Source organism: Opisthorchis viverrini (genome assembly GCF_000715545.1).
Source record: "Opisthorchis viverrini unplaced genomic scaffold opera_v5_353, whole genome shotgun sequence".
In the NCBI taxonomy this organism is placed as follows: domain Eukaryota; kingdom Metazoa; phylum Platyhelminthes; class Trematoda; order Opisthorchiida; family Opisthorchiidae; genus Opisthorchis; species Opisthorchis viverrini.
The window spans coordinates 101,839-118,146 of record NW_008752011.1 but is presented as its reverse complement, the minus strand read 5'-3'; the positions used below and the strand labels follow the sequence as shown (position 1 = coordinate 118,146).

At 45.2% G+C, this 16,308-nt stretch overlaps 1 protein-coding gene across 1 annotated transcript; it reads right to left on the bottom strand.

Annotated features, from left to right (window-relative positions):
* Window positions 1–317: 317 nt before the first annotated feature.
* T265_10304 (hypothetical protein) lies at window positions 318–9,326 on the bottom strand (the record flags this gene model as incomplete). The annotated part of the gene is made up of 7 exons (XM_009176632.1): window positions 318–651; window positions 1,166–1,255; window positions 1,569–1,712; window positions 3,237–3,874; window positions 3,983–4,051; window positions 4,769–5,156; window positions 8,932–9,326. The coding sequence occupies 7 exons, from the start codon at window positions 9,286–9,288 to the stop codon at window positions 529–531; spliced, it is 1,809 nt and encodes a 602-aa protein (XP_009174896.1).
* Window positions 9,327–16,308: the final 6,982 nt, after the last annotated feature.

Here is a 16,308-nt window from a genome sequence, read left to right as displayed (position 1 = left end):
CGGGGCGGGTTAATTACAGTCGAACTCGTCAGTGTATTTGTGTGAAAGAGGCAGAGACTCAAGATTGATTGACCGTCATGGTCAAATGCTCCACAACCTCGAATGAAGTATGGGATCATGTAGGTGATCTACGGGAGCATAGGATGTCTCCAGACAAATACCCTTTTCGAAGAAATTCCCCTCCAGATTTCCACGATATGTTGCTCACGAGGAGAGACCTAGACCTTACGGTTTTTTCGTGCTCTTGGCATAGAGGTATTCGTTATATTTCCACTACATGAGGTACACCTGTTCGAAATAATAAGCGCCATGTGGCAGTGGAATTCGTTTCTTTATTAAAAAGCAAAAGTCAGTGGAACAGAATCACAATAGGCACTAAATGAGACCGGTTCGAAGTTTGAGCTCATAGCAATGGCTAATGATAGTGGTGGCTAGGGGAGATATTATCATAGGAATTCTGGTTGGTTGGTTTTTGTAAGCTATGTACACATATGATGGGAGAATGGGGTCCAGAAGGAAGGAAGCGAACTACTTGATGGTAGTTTCGATCCGACTGGGTAGCGGGGACTTGAGAGCGTGCAAATGCTGTGCTCGGGAGAACGTGGTGGGTGTGCGCCGCACACGAAAATCGAGTATTGGACTGATTGGATGCTACACGGAGGAAAAAGGGAAAAAGACCTATTAACAAAGCTGCGTGGTAGAATGCCGATATCTGCCGTACATACAGCTAATACCAGACTGTTAACACAGTAAAACAAAGATACAGTCTCAGTAAGTTACTGGAGTTGAATATTACTGAAGTTTGTGTCAAAAGTCAGAGGTGGGCGTGTCGTGGAGAGCAGTGTAACCAGTGACCAGTAACAATACCGTACGAATTGCGGAAACCACTAAGTTTGCCTAGGCCGAAAGATTCACTCTTGACACACTATTATCCGTTCTCTGTGACACCATTCCAACCATGTCCAAGAATCGATGAGTGACCGACCACAATAAATCAATGGCTCACCGTCTGCCATTGGCAGCGTCAACAAGAATCGTCTTAGCTCGACACTTCGACAAAGTCATGCAGCGCCTCATGGTAAAAGGGATGAGAAGACCTGCCTTCGCGATCATTTTGGCACATACATTCGAAAAACCAGTAGGTAAACGCATCAACTCGACTTACGTTCTTCAGAACAGGAGTGGCGTACCCACTCGAAACAAAAGGTGAAACATGTCGAGGGCGTTTGGCCATGAAATTCGAAGTGAGATTGACCTGAAAACAGGAATGGAACATTCCGTGATCAGTAATAGGACACATTCGGAAGCAAAGTTTATCGGAAAAATATTATGCGAACTTTCGACCAAGGGAAGAATAACTGCACTTGCCATCTGTGGGTCTGATTGTACTCAGGTGTCTGTACAACTCATCTCAGAAACGCTTTGCTTCGACCTCAGCTTACACTATTCATGTCATTCAACCGACTCTGCTCGACAACGGTTCCTGACACGGTTGATCAACATGTAATCACACGATTGGTCGAATTTTCGATCAGCTGACAGTAGACAAGGTCATAACAGGAACTCACTTTGGGCATGATTGGTCTGACAGTTTTCTGGGCCCCAGATGGATCCGCATTCGAATCGCTTTGGGCTGTGTGTTTATCTCGTGATCGTGGACTCATACTAACGCAATACTTCAAACTGCAGGACAGTGGTGGGTTCTCCAGTGCCTGAAACACGGAAATGGAAACACACACTTGTGCTTAGCGCATAACAAAATGCGGTCTGGCGCCATCACACACACACACACATACAAACACACTACCCATACGAGCAACAATGTTACTTCCACTTGACTGTGGTGGATTCAAGACTGTGTCACTCAAGGCTGACCCAATTCGACGACTAATGTGTATGAGTAAAACACAAACAGATTTATTGAAAACTCGTCATATTGTCCGCCTTCATCATTATCATCGGCACCAAGTTCTACAGTCTGAATCTCAAAGGGAGGGATTCATCAGTGTAGGTCTCATTTCGGAGGGGTATCTCTTAAAACCACTGCTACTGAGTGGAAAATGTGTCAGAACCGAGTCCAATGACGATGATAATTAACGCGTTGTTCGTTCAAGTGACGGGTGAGCTCGAAATGATTAAGTGGTCTGGCACGAAATTCCTGACTAGGTTTGAGTAAGAGTTCTACATCCGGATTGCCCCTGTCTATGCTGGAGAGAACTGGCCGTATCTCGGCCCTCGTGTTTCCTTTCGGTGGCATGGCAGCTGGGCACCAAAAAGGTGCTACAGTTAAACCGCGTTTTCGTGGAATGGGCACCACCATTGTGACATACCCTACTCAAGAAATCTCCATGAAGCTCGGCTGATAGAAGGTAGTCATCATCATCATCATAGTCAGCTGTAATAGCCGCGTACTTGTCGTACAGCTGACACAGTTTCGTTCACCGATGATTCGGGGAGCCGGAGTAGGTAGCTGCACATTGGAGGCAGGAGCTGATAAATTAGTGTGTAAATTCAGCACTGTAGGTGAACTGCACTGTGGGGGGATTGGGAAAGGAGCTATGCTTTGAAGGCAATAGCTTGGATGGACGAGCGCCATTGAGGGCGCAACTGGGCCATGTCTGACAGTTTCTCTAACCATTGATATGGCCGGTCTCAGGGTCCCCATCCAGGAAGACGGCAATGACCAGCGCAGCTGAGTTTGCTGGTAATGGCTTTTATACTTCGCCGCCAAGTCATCGTTTGACCGCCTCTCGCTCTCTTCCACCCTTCAGGTGGTTGTGCGAAGAGCCTTCCGAGGAAGTCGGTCGACTAGCATACGTATCACGTGGCCAAGTCAGTAAGTAAATTAAAGGTACGGGTTTGGGATCAGCGCAGAGCAGAAGCGACTACCATAACGCTCCACAAGTGAATTCAAATGTCATGGATGCTGGAAGAACGGCATCCCTGTAGATGAACTGTGACCGTGAGTTGCCTGACTAACAGAACTGATACAGGAATTGTTCCGACCCCATTGAACATCCTTCACTTATGTAAACGACACGTTTTATGACTTCTAGTCAAAGAGAGACAAAACATGTACACATCGCGATATATGGATTCTATTTGTCCTAGATGTTGAAGTTCAGACGAATAAGTAGTCTCTAAACTGCCAATTCCAGTTTTAAATCTTCAGCACAATCAATAGCTCTCGACGATGAGCACTTAAAAGAGTCAAACGCAGTTAGAATTAGACTCACCAAATGTTGGGTAAGGTTTCGTACGCAATCATCTTGGAAAAGTACAGGGACCTGGAATGTACGATCCAGCGACTGATGCATCTGCAAATCAAGACGAGCAGTTCGAACGAGCAGCTCGACCACACGGGCTGGAAGCGGATTAGCCAATGAGGCTGGAGTGGTCGTGGATCGATCAAGGAAAAGAATCGGGGAGAATAGGACTGCTAAACTGGATTCATCCACTTCACAAGCCGGCTCATTGGCTATACTGGCCAGAAGCTCGAAAACCGGACGTATGACCATACGCAGTAGACGCTTGGGTACCAACTGAAAAAGCAAGCGAATCGCACGGCGTTGATGAACCGCGTTTTCTTTAACGCCAGTCACAAGTTGAAGGAAGAGACGTCGTAGATAGACGGGAATCAGACCGACGCCATGGCGGCGCAACATACGGGATAGCACACAAGCCACTACGGTAGCGTCGTACCGTTCAAGGATGGACAGAATCTCTGGAACCATGGCGGGGCTATGGAGTTTTTCGTCCGTCTGGTCCGTGGAGCGACTTCGGACANGGTCGTGACGCGGCGGAAACAGTGTTTTTTCCAACTCATTAACACTCGATTGATTCCCCGGACGTCGAACAATGAAGCGATGCTTATCTGTTATAAAGTAATACAAATTATAAAACACCTTTAAGTAAACATACCTTGGAAACAATGTTTCATATAGAAAAAGTAAGGTTGATTGTTCAAAAGCGACAAACTCACAGCGTTTCTTTTCCAGCAGGTAGTTCACTGTCGTATTGACCACAATGTACCAGTGTTCCAGTTCTTTGTCTGCAAGATGATAGAGGTTTAGGTGACGGTTAGAAATGTGAAACTGTATTGGGATCGCTTCACCATGTATATGAATGAGCCAGACGAATGCAAGCTGGATAGAATATACGGATTGAAATAGCAAAATATGTGGGAGGTCCTGGCTGGCGGGTCAGTCGATCGTCACAGCCAGGACAGCTACTGGGTCGTCGTTCAATGAGTCGGGCACACCAATCACATCGTTCCATTGCGAACACGTTCGTCTGTTCAGACGTAAAAATTCAGATGCGTTCAACGTGCGTTGGTGGAGTAGTGGTTACACGCTCGCATGGCATATCAGACAACCGGGGTTCAGATCCTCGCACGGATATGCACTGCTGATGAGCTCTAACAAGAGCAAAATTCGAGTCTAGTGCTTCCCTTTGGGTGGACTCACTGGAATAATTAGGCCAGAACAGGCGGACGGCCGTTCGAGCAAGTGGCGAGACTATGAACAAAGTATATGGAATAGCTCATGACAAATCCCTCTGAAAAGAGGGTGATTCCGTAATGTACTACTCATAAGGTTGCTGAAAATCTGTCGACAGCCCACGACCGGTTTCGCCCTTCTGTTTTGGGCTCATCAGGTGGGCGCAGTCCCCGGGTCCGTCAACCTTATGTTCCGCTTTCAACCACATGTCTTCTTCAGAAAGATTATACTGTTTCAAGTTAGTAAGACCGTGAGGGTCGGTAACCTACCTGCACATTTCGCTTCCCTGGAACGCACGCTTTTCTGTGGGGTGAAGGAGCGACCAAAACTCGGGACGCTTGAAGTGAGGTTCGTCGGCAGGGACTCTGGTGCTTGGGTGGTTTTGGACTCCTTGAGCAATGCATCTCGAATTTGCTCCATGTCCTCAGGAGTGAAAATAAGAAACCCCAAGTAGTTTGTGATCAAGGCGAGGAATGAAGACGGGAAGAGACGTCGGAATTCATGGACCTCCACGGTTGGATCAGTGATTGACACGTCTAACTGGACTGCCCAGGAACTGGCTGTTAAACTGGCAGGTTTCTGATAACCAACCTGTTCTGCGGGTTCCATTGGATTAATATTCTGTCGCGGGTTCAGGTCCCCCACTACACGGAATACCTGAGATCAGAAATAAGATAGACCAGTCAAAGATTGTAAAAGATACACGTAGAACTTCGGTCCACTTAGTGGCATTCCCAAGGTTGAAGGTAATATTTGCACCTGTCACCCCTTTGTTCACTTTACTCTGATCATTCTTGTCTGATTCCATAAGGATAACACGCTAAAAATAAGCCCACCCCTGTTTCGCTTTCAACACATCCCTATCCGCCTTGACGAGACAATCAACACGACCTGACACGTGACCTAAGGGACAGATAATGACAAGTTTGTGTTGATGGTGGATACTCTCAGCGATTCCGTGAACATATGCGGTTTTTTCTCAGGAGAATGCATGTGAACCGAATGATGGACAAACACATTTGTTTGGGAAATGAAGGTACCAGCACGAAGGGAAAAAAACATTTACTCACCACGGCAAAACGAGCATACACAAAGACGACACATGTGCGGAGATGACAACGTCTGAAGTGTAGTCAAAATGTTTTCTCCCCGATTTGTTGAGGACATACAGGTGGAGTCAGCGGAACAAAGAAATGCGCAAAGTTCCCGTATGCTACACAAACAGATCTCAGCTGCTCTTGGAATAGCCTTGGCCAGTTAAGAAGCCCTGGGTCGAGCTGATATCCTAGAGATATGAAATAGAAACGCAGCAACATGTAGTCCGTGTATTGCTAATAGACCGAAAATTCAGTTGAGTACTAGCTCCTGTTTCGGTCAGGTCGCCTTTGGGGACCAGTGTTCAAGAAAATGCTGAATATGTTGAACTCAAACTAACTATTCGTACGGGTGTTCTGGGCAGTGATGTGACCATCAGGTCAATACGAAATGGCAGCTAAGATGGCAGGTGACCCCGAACGGGGGTAAAAACACCCACCTAGACCGGGCTTTTTTCGCATAGAAAACCACTGTAGTACGCTTGAGTAGAATGAGGTCTTGTGTATGCAAACTGGACAGACCTTGCTGACTAAGAGTGGCAGTCGATGGGAAGATTCTGAGAGGTGGTCATTCAAGCAGCGATTCAGCTGCAGAGTTGAGCCGTATGTGCCCAAGTCAGTGGCACTGCCTGTCAGCCGTTTGTAGCCAACTGGTGGTGTCGATCACCATCAGGAATATTCATGCCTTTTTTAGTTCTATAAGCTTTACTACCAGGAGATGGTATGAGAAAAATTTCTGAGGACGAAGAAACCCGCGAATATGTGTATTATTCAGACACTGAGTAAAAGCTGATCGATGAAGGTGTTTTTCCTCCATTAAAAGAGCTCCCCTTCTTTTGAAAGTACACTATCTTCAAAACGTAACACTGTGGAGCAGTGTGGGTACTACTTTTGTCGTTAGTCGGTGTCCTATTGTAACCGGTAATTATCAGTCCGTCCGTCAGATTACGCAACTGATTGCAGGTTTGAGTGATAAGATACGGTCGGTTGCACTTGCCAGACTCACCCACGTTTGCAAAGGTCAATCTCGGTTTATGTGTCTGGTCACAGCAGTGCGTGTGTTCAACCCACAAAAGTGATCGTCGGTAAACATCTAACGTAAGACAATCATTTCACTTTTTCACCTCAGATTACATGACATCTGATGAACACATCAAAGCACTCACAAAAATGATGGTCAGCGAATCATGTGTTAAGCGGTACAAACATCCATTGTTTTTTCTACAGAATCTGTTTTTGTTTAGTGAGTTGTATACTGCTGACTGAAGAATGGATTCACGTTATTTTTCGTTTACGTCACGTGAAACTTCAACTATAGCGTGATTGGAGCGTAGGTGTTTGGACATACATCACGCGGGTAATATCGATTTGACCAAATGAAGGTTGGTGTTATTGTGTGTCTCCGATTTCCTAGTGGAACACACACCTCCTGGGGTTACCTGGCCCAAACAATACCTGGCTGTTTTCTTGCGTCACTTGCGCTATTTGTACAAATCCAAGTTTCTAACGCTTCGCTCATTTTCACGCAGTCCGAATCACTGAGTTTGAGTATCTCGTCAGGAATAGCAAGACAAATCAGACACACGGTGCGTGACCACCGAGTGACTCGTCACTACGCTGTTGCTCTGGTGTTCCCAGTGTGGAGTCACGTTACCACGTCACCTAGGCGTCAAAACGTCAAACGAACAGTTTTTCAGCGTTGAGGTAGGTTGTGATGGTTACAGTCCGGCAAAAACGCCATTTTCCGAAGTTATCTCAAACTGCGTTGAAGTTTGGTGCCAAATGTTTCCACAAAGAGACTTCCTGTCAATTTGGATGTGTCCTTAACGAAATCAGACGAAGTGTAATCCCCCATTCACTACGCAATAACCACAAATTATTGTTATGTTCGGTCTAAATACACTTTCGACCGTAGTCGACGCAGCTCATTATAGTAATTCAAGGGTAAACACTGGCTTGCGTGAGGTCATATCAGTGAAAATGTGAACCACGTTCCTTCAGCCTCCATAACCCGCTTTTTTGCAGTTCTCCCTCGGAAACAATTCTGTCGGTCTAAATAGACACAGTAAATTGATACGAAATTAGTCTCCAACCTCAGTACACTGGAATTTGTCTCCAGTGCAGTGAAGAGATGGTACTGTAGAGCAAGAAACAGAGTGCCGGGTGCGCTTGAGCTCAAGACATAGTGATAATGCACAAAAGTGCAACAAAACCAGATTGTACGACCGGGATGAGGCCCGCCTTAGCAACACTAATAAGTCTACATCCAATCAACCTTGAATTATAATTTAGTGTCAAACAACTTCACTATAAGAACATCCATTACCTGATCCAACACACCACACAGACAGGTGTTGCCAGGTTGATACACGGATGGTGCAATCAGTTACCTAGGCGTGACTACAGTCGGATGAAATGGATGTCCTAAATGGATGTCTCTGACCGACGCGAGTGATCCTTTGGGGGGCGGGGGAGAAGATCGGTGGGCAATTTGTGACAGGCCGTCGTCCGGCCCACCGCCACCGACAGCAATGTCACTCCATGAAGGGACTCGGATTGATCGGTGTGTGTTAAACGAGTGCAAATGAAGTCTCGCCAGCAGTAACTGAAGTAAATTGCCGGGTGTCAGGTGACGCTATTTATGGCTCGGTAACAGGCTGACCATAAACAACTCGGTAACTTGGGCTTGTTAAAGCGCAGCCTGTGTTCGAGGGGCTTTCAGGCAATCTCTTGTGAGCTGCAGAGTAGAATTTTTTTTGCCAAGTTCTTTTCTGGCCCATCCTTGGACTAGTTCCTCGCCTGTGACTTCCAGCAGTGACAGTCAAAGCATTGTACGTTCAAAGACAGCGAACAAGACAAAACCGACAAAAAGAACAGAAAAAAACTACAACGGAATCGATGTGGCTAAGCAAGAGTAACACCATGTTCTGATAAATACTCTTTATTCTGTAGTGTGCTGCGAAAACTTTAAGGGCCACTGACGTCGCCAGCCATGCACGTTTGTACTGAATGTTCAAATGTGGAACACTCTTCAGAACACCGGTTGAGACGAGAAACATAAATAATAAATGATAAGCAGTGAATAAAATGAGTGAATAAATAAGACCCTTCGCGTTCAAAATGGTCGCCACAGCTCCAGAAACAAAGCCAATATAAGAGACACTATAGCGTTTCACTTGGAACTAGGGCTACGTGGGTTCACGAACGGAATTCGGCTACAAATGAGAGAGCACACCACACAAGTATAGCGCTCCCCTCACCGGGTCGAGAGTATCAGTAGGTGTGTGGGCTTAATGCTGAACAGACAATGTATAAAGACAGACCTGGTATTTACTCACCAGACTTTGTTGATCGCAGCCTCCTGCCTGCCACTTTTGGCTATACACGCTTCCAAAAGATTGACTGCGGCGTGCCATGCGTCCACGGCATGGCGTCAAGGCATTGATGAATTTGGCCAGTTTTTGTCCGGACGAACTGCGACGATAGACAGTCGCCTTGAGCTCTCTGACTTCATGAGAATCGGGTGAATTATGTGGTGATGTTGTATAGTCGGATGCATGTGTGTATGTGCTGGCTGAGCAGCTGGCAAAGCCGGAGGTATCAGTTTCGTCACCGTAGTTTGCACTCAAAGACAGTTTGTCCATACCGACTACAGAAATATAATCCTTACCACTTCGGTCAGATAGAATAAGCATGTGTGGGACCACCAAAGATACACGTATGTCGAAGGCAGATTGAGAAATAAGAATCAGACGGATTTTCTGTTCGGTTGACCAGCATTTATATACATCGGCTTTCTGACCAAGCCAGCCAATGAGCGCACGAGGAGCAATATGCTGCATGATTGGTTCAGCCTATCAGGACAGTTGATTGTCATGAGTTTGCCACGGCCAGAGTGCCCCGTCGAACTGGGATGCAGTGTGGCACAGATCAAACGGAGTAAGAGGGGGAGGGAACATGTCATGATTCGCGAGATTTACACAATAAACACTGACATCTTGTGACAACGACAGAGAACAGGATCTGCAAGCTGATCTTAACAAGTGATTCTCCGAGTAAAATATATTCCCACTTAGGGCTCAGATTCACAACTGGGCCAAACGGCCACGAAATAAACTGAACCAGTTCAACTGTACTCGAGGCAATGCCATTAGTCCTGATAGGCCATGCGAGATTAACTGAGATACAGTCATCAACGCACCCAAATGAAATCAGTGGCATACAATAGCGGTTTCTTTTCGTAGAGAGAGAGAGCTATGATCAGTCTGACTGTCACGAAGCTGATCATAAGCCAGCTTGATGAACACAAATATCCATCAAGAATGACAAACCTCGATTCTGGTGAGACACTTATCTCCTTCGGTTTCTCGCGAGAACTAGTGATTGCTTACGGAAATTGCCTTGTAGTAGCATTCAGAAGGAGACATCGACACCACCATTTCGCATCAGTGTGCGGCAAATGGACATTGATGCACTCCTGTATATAATGACAGCCGAAGCAAGACTAGTCCTCGAAAAGAACTCCTGTTATTTAAAGGTTGTCCATGTCGGTTTAGTGAAAGGATTCAGGGTGATCGAATTTCAGGGTATCTTCAAATGCTTGACAAACTATGTGCGCGAAACAAAACAGTATCGGAGATTATCTCTAAAAACTCTTTTCATCGATCAGAGGACTGATTGTTATTCTCCTCATGCCTGGTGCCTGTTAGGTACATGCAATTCAGCCTGTAGATGATGGTGAACAGAACGGTTTCAGTTTAGCGGGCGGACACGTGCGAAATGAAAAGCTTGATGTACGACGACTGGCTATTTATACCATTCTTCTAAGGCATTTACCATAGACATCGGACTGAAAAAGATTTCCCATGATTTTGCAGGAGTTGAGTGCATATTTGATCACTTCCTACATTTGACTACTCTCCTGTCAGTTTGACATGCCCAGAAACCTTCAATTTTAGGATATGGTACTTGAGATGCACAAAAACGCAACCATCATTTGCTTCGGTCGATCGTGCCGGTCCGAGTTATGATGCACCTCGGGCGCCTACTCGGATTGCCACATTTCAGCTCATCTCGTAGCCAAACAAGAAGCAAAGTAAGATGCATTAGAATGTGAACATGAAGACTACAATCTTGATTACCCGAGTGACCATAGCTATCTTGATTAGCTCTGCGAGTGGGTTGCTTGGATGGGGCCTGATACACTAATGAACTAGTGAGCATATCTAGCGCTGTCTATGCCTAAGCTCTTAGAATACCTTTTCTTGGCACTTGTTCGATGCTACTTGCATAGATACAAACCTAACTTTTATGACAGTCAATAGTAGTATCGGTAGTATGAACACTTGCACAAGGAATTAACCATCAATTAGCCAAACTGAATTATAATCATTTTATTATGTTCTGCCTCGTATCGGTGGACTGCATCGGAAACTAACGTCCCCACCAATCGGGTTCAAATCCCCATGCGTCTTGGCTTCTGGTCTTGAAATGTTTGTAGTAATCAATAATGGCACAGAAAGGCTCGTTTTTGAAAAGGAACAGGTTCGGTTAGAGAGTACACTGAGCGATTGCACAGTAATCTGTGTTTGAATGATCAGCTAGAGCCACGACGGGAACATTTTGGTGAACTTGAAGTACCGTAACTACAAAATAATCGTCTGGCATGATAGGTCTGCAGACGAATAGAGTAAATAATAAGATATACATTCAAGTAGCCTTGGGAACATCGGTGGTATAAATTTTAACTGTATTATCTGGCTGACACTGTGGGTCTCTGAATCGGAGCTAGTGAGCGTAAGGAGTCACCAGACTCTCAACCCTTTCACAGTAGTCAAACATGAAAAAAATCCGTGATTTCCCATCCGGACAGACATCAGCATATGGTTCGGGATTCTTAATAAACAAGTCGGTTTGTTCTTTGTAATGTACTACTCATAAGGTTGCTGAAAATCCGTCGACAGCCCACGACCGGTTTCACCCTTTTTGGGGCTTAAGTAGAGCACAAGGTTGAGGGAAACTCGGGGACTGCGCCTACTTGATGAGCCCCAACAAGGGCGGAACCGACCATGGGCTGTCGGCGGATTTTGAGCAACCTTGTGAGTAATGCATTACAAATATATAAATGTATCGCGATATCTTGAATATCGTAGCGGCTGAAACATAAGACGGCCTGGTGCAGCACATTCAGTTGCCTGAGAACATCACAAACGAGAGATTCAGATCCAGGTGAGTCTATCGAAACACCAAACTAGTTTGCAAATGAGTGTATATTCGCTAAAGTGGGGTTGTTGTTTCTTAACATCCTCCTAGGTCAACATTGCCAATGCTGAGTGAACATTCGCGAACTACACTCATTTAAATACCAACGGGGACTCAGCCGAATCCCAGCTAAGTCTATGGTTTATGGTATTCTTAAACGAAATATACTGTACAAAAGTCCTTCATGTTTCAGTTTGTATGATGTTCGAAATATCGCAGTATATCTTCCTGAGAAATCTACAGAATATTTTTCGGAAAACTTCCGAGTAGTTTCCTCTAACCAAATGAGCATTTATTTGCCTTCTGGCTTGCAGAAACTGGGACGTGACAGGCGGTATGGCTGCAGGTAAATGACAAATACAACTAAATCTCTCCTCGTTGTGACACCAAACCGAATCATAGTGTTGTCCAAACACAATCAGACTCTGCTTACAACATGCTGTGTTTTCACCAGCCAGGCCGTCGACCTCAGTCGGAATTCAGAGCTAACCAGACACAAGGTGAACTGGAACAAGTAGAATATGTGTGGGCTTGCTGAGTAAATTCGAGGTGAAATCATCTGAGAACATGCACACAGAAACAACCTTGTATCCTAGTAAGGTCAAAACATTTGTTTGGTTCGATCTGTCCGAATGATGTATGATGGTAGATGCCCAGGTCAGTAAGTCCCTGGATGTACGGAATGTTCGGCACAATGCTTCGACTAGTTCAGAAAAACCCTCTACAATTTACCGTGCGCCGCCCATCTCCACAAATACGCTCGAAGCGACCTACCTCATTATCGTTAAGCAAACCCCTCCCTACCGGGTTCATCGAAGTACTTGCTTCAATCGCTTCGTTTCACAGCAGTTATCATAACTATGGTAACTAAAACGTTTTTTTGCGAATTTCGCAAGAGTTCTGTATCTGTCCAGCTATTCCGATTCAATCGAAAGTACCTGTTTGCAAACAAATTAGTTTAGATTTCCTCTCCAAAAATGAAAGTAGACCCTTCGGGACAAAATGAGCTTTCTACTCAGAGCTTACATTTGCAGCCGTGTACTTTTGACTTCTGTTTGGAAACGCCTTTTGAGCATAGCTTTTATCGCTTCGTGTTCAATCGATTCATCTGACTAGCTACGGCATGTTTGTCTTGAAGGTTAGGGAGAAACTGAAGCAATGAAAAGTATTCGAACCCGGGAAGTATTCGAACCAAAATGTGGCTTAATGGGTAAAAAGCCAGTGGCCTCGTTCACCATGCGTTCACCAAGGCAACAAACCCTGTCTCGAAGACAAAATGACGGAAACGTGAAAGGAAACCATTAGCACCAGGGGAAAAAAACGGTAAGGAATTAACGACACATATCGAGAGCCATGTCTTTAAAAACAAAATCTATTGCAAATGTTGCGTCGGTTTATACCGTGTAGCTGTTCATACTAAATACGAAACAATAAAGAAAACGTCATAAGGAGGCACGGGTTGGATGATTTTGATATGTTGCGCCCACACTTCTCTACAGTCCGTACTGTAATCCTTGTTAAAGAGATGTCTTCGAAGAAAGGCCAGTACTTTCGAAGGTCCTGACGACAATCTCAAAATTCTAGATAATCTGTTTAAGAACTGTGAAGTATTTCCTTCCCCGGGGTGGCCCTCGCGATTACTGTAATTTCGGATGGTAGCGACGGTGGTTGTTTCCTTGCACAGTCGAAACCTCGGTCAACGTAAGTGGTCTCCGTCAAGTCATCCTATACGTGACGTGGAAGCAGTCGAGACGATCGATCCATGCCTGAGGCACCGAAGGCTCGGTGGAAAATCGATCGCATACACGGCGGTGCGGAGACCTTTTTTTCTGTCCGTGTATCTGTGGCTTGAACCCCTACAAATGGGTCGATATAGTTGCCGGTGCAGTGAAAAAAGTTAGGACGCAGGTGCACACCAACTTTGGTTCTTGTGATCACACTGCCTCGGCAGTGTTTTGCCCATAAAAACGAGTGGACGAAACGCCGAGTCAATGAGTCAGCAAATCTGGCTGCGGAGTAACCCTAGTGCTGGACACTAGTGTCGCAAGTCGAACACTTAGCTGGGCCGGATATTGGTTATTGATCTGTTCGCCGAGCTTGTCAGGGTTGAGTGGGTCAACTCTGCACTGACGATGTCACCTCGATTGGTGATGAAACGTTTGCAATCCAACTGCCAAGCTCGGCGAACAGACCAACAACCAAACAGCGCACCCGAGCTACCTACATTCCACAACATTGCTGAGCCGGATATTCTCTGACGTTGAGAGTCACGCTACCGAACAGTGACCTGATTTGGTCGGGATCGATTCCACTCCAAGGTTATCCACGGATTGACCGAACCTAGTACGGTCGTTGCACTGGAATTTTACTGGATGTTTTAGCTTACAACTTCGAATGGATATATAGATAATGTGGTGCATCATTCGGATGAGAAAACCAACTTCCCTATCACGACATTGAATATTGAAGTTAACTGGCAGTATTAGGTCATGAAGACGATGAATGCTCAGTGTGTGTCACAGTACCCCTCTCTCAGGGAGGCATGTTTGGTGAAAATTTTATCGCACAACGGTGTGGTGAACAGGCTTGGTGAGTACGCACTGAGATTCCAATACTATTCAAAAATTTCCGTAACTGCGACTGGATAATACGAAGTAGTGTACCAATGAACAGTCACCAGCCCGTGTCATCTAGATATCCACGAACTTTGGTTCCATGTAGTTGGAATAAAAATGAACTACATAAAGACGATGCCTTTTGATGACCTCAAATTGTTACTCTGGTCACTGATTTGCTCTCGGAGCTGATGAAACGTTTACAGCCACACTGCTCAATTAAAAAAACAGATCAGTAGCCGCGATGTTCTTCGCTGTGGCGAAGAAGACAATAGAGATTCTGTGAAAAGATAGCGTGTCTTGGGTCATCCTTCATTTAGGCTTCATCATCTCCAATTCGTATTGTAACAGGTCAGATCCTACAGGGCTGTTTGTATATCGATTATCGAATGCTGGCTGGTGTGGTGTGTCGCTGTATCAGAACTTCTTATGACATCACGAGTTAATCAATGGATCTGGCCTGATGACGCAGGGCATAGTTCTTCCTTTTGGAGAGTAAACTAGCCATTTAGAGAAGTGAGAAACGTTTCCTCTTCGATTCTGGGGGTTACAGTACTACCAAGGGAATGAGAATGGAAGAAACTGGGTGCTGCTTGGTGGATTCCTGGACAGGTATTGCGGTTTTAAGATCGAATTTGTGATGGGTATCAGACCATTTCAGTGGGAACCGAGTTACATGAAATCTGACAAACTGTACATAGCCGATTGTTGGCACTCAACTAAACAATTATTCCACAATTTGGAGATGAGACCATCATTGTCGAATATCCTTTCCCCTGGAGACGGGAAAACCTGAATGAGGACGTCATTTTATACTATGCGGGGGATGTGATGGGTGTGGGCAGTGCCCCAAATGGTTTTTTCATTAGGGTAGGGTACGTACCTGAACTCATCAACCTGTCCGAGTTGTTTTGCTGTAAAAACAAAAGTGGTTAAATGTGGAAATAGCCTGACAACAAATCGCGCAGGATTTGTCACATTATTTGGTGAGAGTTTTCTATCCTAATTTATTATTTTTTACTATAGTACAATTCGACATACCCATTCGGTTGAATATCCAAGGTCCCACTCAGTCACGTTTGATTTAAAATGAATATTCTTTGTTTACCTTGATCTGACAACACGCACCTAGATGGTATGGTGGAAGTCTTATTTTGAATGAGTCTGCTTCATTTGGAGAAACTTGGTTACTTACTGAATAGCTTGCAAATTTTTTTGCTCAATTCAATTTAACACTCGCCAGCGTAACATGGTTTCGTGGCTGAATGTCCGAGGACGTAAGCAGTTAGACCTAAGTCAAGGGGACTGCGAACCGATGAATTCCGGTGGTCTTGTATTGAGTTTACAGTCGTTTTGTGGTTTCAGTCCCCACATATTCGAATATTTTGACTTGACCTGTTCTTCCTTTCATCTTCTAGAAAAGAACTTAATGTTTTCAAGAATGGCCGTAGTATTTTAAAAAGCAGACTGGCCGGACGTCATCACCGTACAAAACGCCTTGTAGCAGTCACGTGAGGATCCGAAACATTAACACAGCTCTTGGTAAATGACACTAGATTCCAGTAAATACAAATCAAAGAAAAAGCTGGTGGAAATGAGTTGACAGATTCTAGGCACACGCAAAATCGTCATGTGACGTTGAACGGACAAGACGATAACGTTTGCACCGCCAAGGCGTCATGGTAGGTTAGGACGATCGGATTTGAACTTGTTCAAAGGTCATTAGACGGGCCCACAACATCCTTCTATGTTCACGCCTCTATCCTCCTCCTCCTCATCATCGTCCTCATCACCATCATCATCATCATCATCACCATCATCATCATCATCATCATCATC